The sequence below is a fragment of the Centruroides sculpturatus genome, unplaced genomic scaffold, assembly GCF_000671375.1.
Source record: "Centruroides sculpturatus isolate CEXI.00-Female unplaced genomic scaffold, Cexi_2.0 scaffold286, whole genome shotgun sequence".
Taxonomy (NCBI): Eukaryota; Metazoa; Arthropoda; class Arachnida; order Scorpiones; family Buthidae; genus Centruroides; species Centruroides sculpturatus.
In genome coordinates, this window is record NW_019384581.1 from 536,771 (window position 1) to 547,013 (window position 10,243).

The 10,243-nt window shown below is 27.2% G+C and overlaps 1 protein-coding gene across 2 annotated transcripts; it reads right to left on the reverse strand.

Annotated features, from left to right (window-relative positions):
• Positions 1–1,135: 1,135 nt before the first annotated feature.
• Positions 1,136–9,263, reverse strand: LOC111624478 (tryptophan--tRNA ligase, mitochondrial-like). 2 transcript variants are annotated; one of them, XM_023367322.1, is made up of 8 exons: positions 9,023–9,106; positions 8,902–8,956; positions 8,784–8,834; positions 6,580–6,661; positions 4,252–4,332; positions 4,101–4,183; positions 2,768–2,886; positions 1,136–2,382 (listed from the first exon to the last, which is right to left on the reverse strand). In XM_023367322.1, exons 3-8 carry the CDS (start codon positions 8,813–8,815, stop codon positions 1,874–1,876), a joined length of 906 nt encoding a protein of 301 aa, XP_023223090.1. In that variant the 5' UTR covers positions 8,816–8,834; positions 8,902–8,956; positions 9,023–9,106; the 3' UTR covers positions 1,136–1,873. The 2 variants fall into 2 exon arrangements, with proteins under 2 accessions (XP_023223090.1, XP_023223089.1); XM_023367321.1 differs by having other exon boundaries at positions 1,137–2,382; positions 8,784–8,956; positions 9,023–9,263.
• Positions 9,264–10,243: the final 980 nt, after the last annotated feature.

Below are 10,243 nucleotides of genomic sequence, written 5' to 3' on the forward strand. Positions count from 1 at the left end.
GCGCGATCGAATGTACAGTAACATGGCAGCACATATATCTCAAAGCGCTCGGCTGACGCCCGCAAAACGCGCGTTTTAACAAAAATCTATCAACGCGCGTTTAACGCGCGCTTGGCCAAAAGCGCGCGTTTGAGTGTGTACGCCTATGTAGAACTCTTGGTTCTTTAAAACGCGCGTTTAAAAACGCCTAGTGTGTACACAGCCTTACTGACTACCTAGTTACGTATAAATACAGACGATAACTTAACAACACTGAGCGGCAGTTGCGATTTTGAGTCCCGCTGGGGCGGAGTATTTTTTTCCATAAAAATCTAGTCCGATAGTTCGATAATTCGGCAGATCGTCTGGCTTTAAAACTATTTTTGATTGGTCCCACATCTTCCTAATTTTTTAAGCACGTAGAAATGACCAAAAAGTGAGAAAAGTGAGGATACTTCAGAAAAGTGAGTACAAGTGAGAAAAGTGAGCGACTCCGAGGCCTGCTATTAAATGTTTACTACTGAACTTTTAAGGTTTAGGAGTGTTAATTAATAATTTTTGCTTATTTAAAAAATATAATTTATCTTGTAATGAGTGGAAAGTACAGTAACAATTTTTAATTGATGCAATATTTAATTTAATAGGATAACTTTATTTATCATCATCAACTTTATTTAAATTAAACTAAGATATTTGTAAAATTGTTTAAAATATTTTCTATTTTCTCAGTATTTTCTCAAACATATTCTTTGTTACTTAAACATTATTTATATTAATGAAACAATTTGAAGATAAAGTGTTTTATTATAATTAAATTATATAATTTTTATTAGGCTTTGTATGATAAACTTTGTAGTAATCCAAATGGACCAAACATTCAGGAGATGCTGCAAATTTATGAAGAAATTAGAATGAATATCTCAAAACACCTTCCAATAATATAAATAAAAATTCAACAAAAGAACTGATGATTGTTAAGTTTTAATAAATTTTATTTATTTACCTGCAATTTATTTTTTTAATGATGTTTTTTAACTTACATTAGTATTGAATCTATTTTAACAAGAGTTTTAAAGAAGCATAATTAAAAAACAGAATTCAAAATTTGAAATAATAAGTTTATTTTAAAATATTCTGTTCTTGAGATATACAAAAGATATATTTCAAAAGAAATGTTTTATTCATGAGGTTAAGAATTGCTTCATACAGTATGTCCTCAAATTTATTTCTCTGTTAAACTAGTCCGTTTTTAACATACAATTATTTTATAATCATCCATTATAATCTTAATGATTTTGTTGTATATTTATAATACATATTAAAATAATATTTAGCTAATTTAATGTGTTGCTATATAGCTAACATTAAGAAATATAATTGACAGGATGACATTGTCATTTCATTTTTTAAGCCTTAATTGTTTGAATGTATAAAATTAACATTGAATTGTAATGGATGATAGAAGTTAATTACTTTAATTTTTTTGTCTACCTGGTTACTCCATTCCATTTGGCTGGTAATTTCTGGGGAAAACAGTGCTCGAATTTATTTTACAATTCATGGTACTAATAATAAATATTTATACTAATTGTTAAAAGTAAAGAAAGATCTCATAAGATTTTCTGAATTTTGAGATTTTATTTTATTGTACAATTAAAACTTATACTGAGTTATCTATTTTGAGATAAATGATATTTTTTGTGTGTTTATATTTCATTTGACAAATTTAAATGTTTACAGTTTGTTATAAATAGAGTCCATGCCTTTAACTAAAAAAATTATTGTATTTTCATTTGATTTATCTATTATAAAAATATTTTATTTAAATAAATACAGCTTGATAAGTAATGTCAATAAAATTTCACCAATGTAAATAATGTACAAAATATTTCTTTTATTTTTCTTTTACTACATTTATAAAGTTCTGATTATTTTTATTTAATATATAATTTGTATTGAGACTTACTATTTGAGAAACCTCTTCTATTGTTTGCATAGCTAATGATTTTGCCATTTCTGTACCCTTATTTAAAACTTCACATAAATATGACTTATCCGTCATAAATTCTTGAATTTTTTTCTGTATTGGTTTGAGAACTTCTATAATATTTTCAGCAAGTATAAGTTTATATTGAGCCGTCTCTATTCCTTCATTACGTGCACATATTTCTTCAACAGTCAATCCAGTAAATAAACTATGAATGGTTATAAGATTGCTGACTCCAGGACGAATTTTTGGATCAAAAGTAACTTCCGAAGTGAAATCTGTTACAGCTCTTTTAATTTTTTTTGTAATAAGTTCTGGTGAATCTGTAAGATCAATTCTGCCAATTGGATTTATTTCAGATTTACTCATTTTTTTATCAGGAAATTTGAGGCTTTTTATTCTAGCTACTTTTACATCTGTAAACAATATTTTTATAATACATTAATATAAATAATTAAATATTGGATTCCAATAATTCAATAACTTAAAAATTAAGACAAAAACTCCAAAATACCATTTATTTGCAGGAATAAATAAAATTAACATTTGTGCAATAGTTTTTAAAATTAATAATATCTTCAGACTTCAAAATTTTAATTAGTAAATAAAAATAATTCTTTGTTAAGGAATATTTAAAATTTGATTTTGATTTACTGTTTCAATAATCTGAAATAATGGATCAAATAAAAGATGTTTCTGATCATCAACCATTTGTAAAATCAACAATAAAATTATTACATGTGAATACAAAAACAAACTGTTTTTATTCTGAAATATTTTAAAATAAAATAACTTTCTTACCATAAAAAGGTTTAGGATAGGGAAATATATTTTGGAATTTATTGTTGAATAGATGAGCAAGATGGTGGGCCAACTGAATATGATGAATTTGATCTTCTCCAATTGGAACAACATTTGATCTAAAAATTTTTTAAATACTTTTAATATATATATCTTTGATGTAATAATTTTAAAAATTCTTTTATAAACACTTAAATTAATTTAAAAATTTTCTTATACGAAAACAAAATACAATAGAAATTATTTTAAAAAGTAAGACAAGGATTAAAGGCAAAACTTTAATCATACAATTAATTACTAAAATAAAGCTAGATTAATATTACTGCAAAAATTTATCATCATTAATTCTTGTTATAGAAAACATACTTATCAATACAAAATGAATAAAATTATAGTAAGATGTTCATTTAAAATTAAAACAACAGTGCTAGCACTTTATAAGAATTTTTCAAAAAATATTAGTTAGCTAAACTAATAAATACATTTTTAATTATTACTAGATATATTATCAGTCTAGAGATGAATCAGATTTTCCTTAAATAATGGTGTCATTATCACATAAACTTAAATCCAGATTAATTTTCCATAAAATATATCAATTTTTTCATTTAAGAAAAAATTTAAATGAAAGACCATACTTAATTTTTGAAACTACTGTTAGTGTTAAGTTCTTTTCTTTCTTATATATTAAACTTTTTACTCAATATAAAAAGTAATCAATAATTTGTATAATTGTATATACATTCAAAAGTTCTGCAGAACAAGAAGTTTTTGAAAATTTTTACACTATTAACTTTTTTTATAATCATTATTATAAAGAAAATAATGTTTTCCAGTTTTTGAAACAAAACAGCATCATTATGAAATTAATGATTAATGTTTAAAATAAGTTGTATTGATCTCTTTGAAGCATGAATAGTGGCTCATTCACTTCAAAAATGGATACTAATTTTTTATTGATATCCATGATATATATTTTTCCATACAAAATAGATTTTGTTTAATCATATATGAATGAAGTATTTTTTCAAATTGAAATTAATGTTTCTATTATATAGCCTTGAATGACGCATTTTCAATTTGTCCAATTTTAAAGTATATATGTATAAATTAGCAATTTAAGTGCTGTAAACTTCAAATACATTAATTCAAGTTTATGTGCTCTAAGTTCATGTTAGTGGACTCAAGAATTTTGGGTGCTATCGATATATTTGGCAGCATTAATTTTCAATTCATTCTCTATTTAAATAATCCTGTTAACTTATACTAAAAGAATCATTATATATATTTTCTGAACTGTTTCAATAATTAATTTTATATTTAATGTACTTACTTATACAACAATATGTCAGCAGCTTGAAGAACAGGATATATAAATAGGCCTAAAGGTATATCTTTAAGCTTTTCAGTTTTCTCCTAAAATACAAATTTTTCCTTAATATAAATAAGACATTAAAATTTATTTTCTTCCTTTTTATATTTACTTTGTATTGAGGTAATCGAGATAGTCTGGGCAAAGTTGTTAGACAGCCAAGAATCCATGCTAGTTGGGTATGCTGAGGAACCTAAGTGAAAAAAAATTAAAATTTATTTCAAAATTAATATAAACATGTTTCAGATAGTCAATATTTTTTAATAATTATTGTTATTTGGCATTAAACTGTTTTATAAAACACTGTTAGTGATCATTTATAAAATATTTTTTACAAAATATGATGTATTTTAAAATTTATATAAATATTAAAGAACAATAATATTTCACTCCTGTGAATTGTTTTCAAATTATTATAATTAATTAATATGTTATAAGAAAATACAACTGTAATATATCCAAAATAAAATGATTTTTATTTTGTCATCATTTATCAAAACAAAAGAAAAAAAAACTGCATTGCTACAAAAATTTTTATAACAAAAATGCTTTAAAGAAGTCAATAGATCTAAATAACAAGCTAGTCTTGAAGCCCTTTCAAGTATGAAATTCATCATACGAACCTGGACTGATGCATATTAGTGATACAAGTCAACCTATGCATGGCCAGGATACCCTGACTAATTAGAAATCCTTAAGAAGTAAAGATATTATAACAGCTAAAAATATATTAGGTTGCTCAGAAAGTAAGTTCATTGTTTTTTACCACTAGATGGATCAGTCATATTTTTCCCGCCATTTTCATTCTATACCATATTGCCATTATATATTTTGACAGCTAGCTTTGAGGCAAACTGCCAAATAACAACACATGAAATTACTAAGAGATTAAATTTGTCAAATTGAACTGTTTATGATTACTTGAAACAAATTGGTTTCGTTTCAAAGCTCGATATATGGGTTCCACATGTTCTTAAAGAGAGATGCTCTCTTTGGTGGGATTTTAAGGAAATTTTTTTTGGAGCTTTTACCATACAATTTAACAATTGATTCAAAAGTGTACTGCCATCGAGTAAACAAATTGAGTAATATCATCAAACAGAAAAGGTGGCCAGAACTGATCAACAAAACAGGTGTAGTGTTTTACCACGATAATGTCAAATTTCACACAAGTTTGGTAACTGGTCAGAAACTGTTATAACTTAGATGGGATGTGCTGTCACATCAACCATATTCGCCAGATCGAGCACACTCAGATTATTACTTATTCCAGTCTGTACAGATTTTTTTTAACCGCAAGACATTTACTTGAAATGACAATATCAAAAATCACTTGGATCAGTTTTTTGTAAGCAACAATCAAAACTTTTATGAATGTGAAATCATGCTACTACCAGAAATGATGACAACAGGTATTTGACCAGAATGGTTGATATATAATTCAATAAAATATTTATTTATTATAAAAATATTGTTTTTTTTCCCACGGAAAAAAAACGAACTTACTTTCCGAACAACCCAATATTTGTCTGTGAAAACGAACAGATGCATAAACTTTAATCATAAAGTACAAAAAGAGACCAATAACCTGGCTATTTTTGAATTTGGAAGTTTGTAGCTCACAGCTGTAATTGCCATGTGGCCACTTTGTTTCAATTTTTGTGACATTTATCCCATCAGTTCCATTGTGTTCTTTGCATTTCTTTGTTTAATTTTCATAATGCATATTACACTAGACTTCGTATTCTATGTTTTAAGAAGATTAATAATGATCAAACAGACTCTGCTTTAGAAGGATATTAATTTGTATGTGTTAAATACAATTTTGTTGTTAACTTTCTGTTGTTTATTTTATATTTTAAGTATACATTTAACTCATATCCAATAACAGACCATTTCCAGTCCCAAGCTTGCTAAATAATTGGCCCAGAACTATATATAACTGTATAACTGGTCTAATGGTAATATGTGAGATTCCATAGCATTCATATAGACAATGGGATTCCCAATTTATAATAATCCAACAAATAAAATTATATAGACTTTGGTTAATGTTTTCCAAAGTTATAGCTTTGGAAAGCTTCATGCAGTTTGTTATGTTTTAAACTAATAAACATCTTTATGTATTTATTTATTTATTTTACATTTAATTAAGTTAATGTATTGGTTATTTTTTAAATGATGTAAATTAAAATGTTCTAAAAGTAGAAAATTTTAAACTTTCAATTTGATTCAAATTTGATAATATGTTCTATTGAATGCCATTAAGCTGTTTTGTAATATTTAATGCTGTGTAGCAGGAAGATGTCCTTTAAATAAGGTCAAAATGCTTTTGATTAAAAGTTTTTCTGCTAGAATTTTATGCTAGTGTGCTAGTGAATTTACAAGTATGCTGTTTATAATACTACATTAAATCTTTTATTTTAAAATATTAACTTACTTCAGACTGTAAAAATAAAATACATTTTTCTGGATCTATTCCACAAGCAAGAAGACATGCTGTCATTGTAAATATATTTTCTCTGAAAGGAAAGTCAAGAATTAAGAATACTAATAACTCACAATAAATTCAAAGTAAATAAAGTAGACTAAATTATTATAATATTAGATTTCTTTAAACATGTTTTTTTATATAAGTTTCATTAGCGATTTTTCTCTTAACAATATTTAACATGAATAGCTATTATAAATTTTTATAACATATTTAACATACAGTCAAACTTCGGTTTTCGAATGACTCACTTTTCAAACAAATTGGTTCACAAATAAAATATCAAACTCATATTTTCCCCAGTTGTCTTGTGATACTCAGTTGTTGAACTAGCTTCTTGGCAAGAGCCAATCACAGATTAGAGAGACACAGATGGTCAACTCCCTATACTTACTATGTTAAAGAAAGTTGATGGTCTGGCCAAACAGCACAGGACTACTGATTCAGAAGTTAGTGGTGCTGAGATCGCCTGCATCATTAGACGTAACAACACAAATCATTGATGGCATTACTATTTAAATTAGATTTCAATGGACATACGGGAAAGATACTGCTTCTGATTTTTGGTATGAACCATAGTTGAATTTAAATCAAATTAATTAATAAAAATTGCATTAATCAACATTTAAGTAATATAAATGGCATCCAACAATTCTTGTTTAAAGATGCTTAAGTCAAATTAAATAACAAAAATTTATTATATATAATACAATATTATATTATATAATGTAATATTATATATAATATTATATGATATAATATTAATATTGTAATATTATATGTAATATTACATTGTATTTCATGTAATATTATATATAATATTACATTGTATTTCATGCTAAAAACACCTAAAAATTCATCTAAGAAGGTAAAAAAAAAGGACTTTATTTTAGGTTTCAAGAATTAATTCGTTTTATATTGTTTCTTATGGGAAAATTTGTTTTTTAGAACAACATTTAGGAATGAATTATGTACAAAAACTGAGTTTTGACTGTATAAATATGACTGTAAATATATGAAACTTGTATTAATTTTTATTTCTGGTTTATGTTATCTGAACAAAATTAAAATATAATTCATCTAAAGGTAATAGATGATACTGTACTAGTGTTAGATTAACATTTTTTCTAAGAAATGTACAAATTTATTTTAAAAATTGGAAAGCAAGCACTTTGGAAATGGATGTAGTCTTGTAATCGTGTCATAATTTATGGAATTATTCATGTTAATTATGTAACTTTTGAAGTCAAGATTTCCATCAATTATTAAGATAACTATTTTAAAAACTAGAAATAATAATATTCTTTACTAGGCTTGTCATATGTCCAGGATTTTGTTTCAGGTCTCTAAATGTCTGGAATTCCAAAATTATTGTCAATAAGGTAGTTACTTACAGGGTTGATTATGTGCTTTCAGTATTTGATAGATTGACCTGTAGAGGGGATACAAAGAAACAATAAGGTATTTAAATCTCTTAAAGTTACATTTGCAGTAAGATTCAAACTCTTAATGAGGGGTTTTTTTGACCCCTGTACATGTGACCCGTTGAGAGATATTCGTCTCCAAAGGTCAGTTTTTAACACATATCAGTATACTGCCTATTTTCCATGCTCTGTGTCATCAAGGCTTGCTATTGCTCACCTCGACTGATGTTCTGCATGTAGTCATGCACCCCCTAAAACTATATAACATCAAGTACTCCATGAACAGTCAAGTGGGTTACTCAAAGCCAGCATAATCACGTGGGCTAATGCAATAGTCTTACAGAGTGATGCAACTTGTGATCTCACATGACCCAATTTTGAGGAACTGTATCTCGCAAAGAGTTGCTTGTAGAGGTATGATTCCTTAGACTTTTTTCTTCAATAGGTATGCTCTACAGAGCTGTAGAGCATACCTATTGAAGAAAAAGAAAAAGTCAACAAGCAAAAGCTATGTACACATATACTTGGCTCCAAATTGAAGATTTCCTCACGATTTTATGGTAAGCATATTCTTACATAGAATTTCACTTATTTATGTATTATATTGTATTGTTTTTATAGTTTATTTTTTCTGCCTTAAATAGCTATAAATATAATGTTATTGATTTAATTTCATAAAAACATATCATCTAATTCCAATAACTTAACCTATTTTTAAAACTAATTTACCTTAAAATTTCTGCATTGTAATCTGTAGTCATAGCATGGAGATCTACAATACTAAACACACAATCATATCCATTATCTTGAAGTTCTATCCACTTCTTAATTGCACCAAAATAATTACCTATGTGTGGAACTCCTGATGGTTGTATACCAGAAAAAACTCTCTGTTCAGTCGACTGTGTAAAAGCGGAATGTTAATGTATTTTTTAAACTAAAATTAAAAGTTTAAACAATATACGCACCTTAAATTTAATTGACGTTTGACAAAATCTTCGTAAAGATCGACATAAAAGATTATGTCTACATCGAAGAGAAGTCAACAGCGACATTTTTCTTTATTAATTAATAAATCACATTTATATATATACACGTATTTGATTTCTTTACAATATAACTATACTTTCGAGAGTATTTTGAAACACTGTTAGAAAGTAAGAGATGTAAACAAAATGAAACACGTGTAGTTTGTCTAATGAATTGCGATTTAAATGTACAGTGTTGCCAGGTATTAGAGTCCATAGACAAATCTACAGCTGAAAAGTAATGTATAAACAATATATTATTAGTAAACCATTAATAAAATTATTAAAATGGAACATGTGATATTATTAGATTAATAAAATAATGAAGTAATCGAATAATAATCATATGCAATTTTTTACTTAATTATTTAAGTAGAGACAGAAACCCGTTGTCCTGTTAATAGATCTTAATTTTACATTGAAAAAGGAAAAAAAAAACTTGTAAAAAATGTTTTAAAGCTATTATTAAATTTTGTTTTATTGGCGTACACCATTTTGTTAATTTTTAGTCCACTCCTTTTTTTATTATATGGTTTGTGTATAGATGGAAAAAATAACAAGTTCTTTTGTTACGCTCTATTCAAGTAGCCTTCCAGCATTTTTTTAAAAACTCTTTCCGCCCTATGGGCACTAAGAGGCCTGTTTTTAGCAAGGCTATTATGGGTTCGGCCAGGCCCACAATGGGCGGCCGGGTGGTGAGGGACGGTGGCCGACATATCCGGTCGGACCACCCCCTGAAAAATTCCTGGGGATTTTTCGACCCGCTAAGAATTCTATCCCGGGTCCCCCCAGAGCGGTAGTCTGCCATCTTAACTGCTCGGCCATCCTTCCAGCATTGTGGGTATAACACAAAACTTGTTGATGGCTGGATGTCCTAGGCGCTTAAGGCGTCACCTACGATTTTGGGAACCCGGGATCGAATACGGGAGAGCAAATTCTTAAGAATTTTTCATAGACGGTCCGTCCATCATCTCGCCGCTATCGTTGTAGGCTCGATCGAATTCACAATGGATATGTGATTAAAAAGCCTTTAAAAGCTTATTTCCAATACAGTAATATTTTTATGAAAAAAATTAAAATGTTCGATTTAAAGACAGTAAATTAGAAATTTTTTACAATTATGAATCAAATTTTGGATAGTATGTAAATTTAACTCTGAAT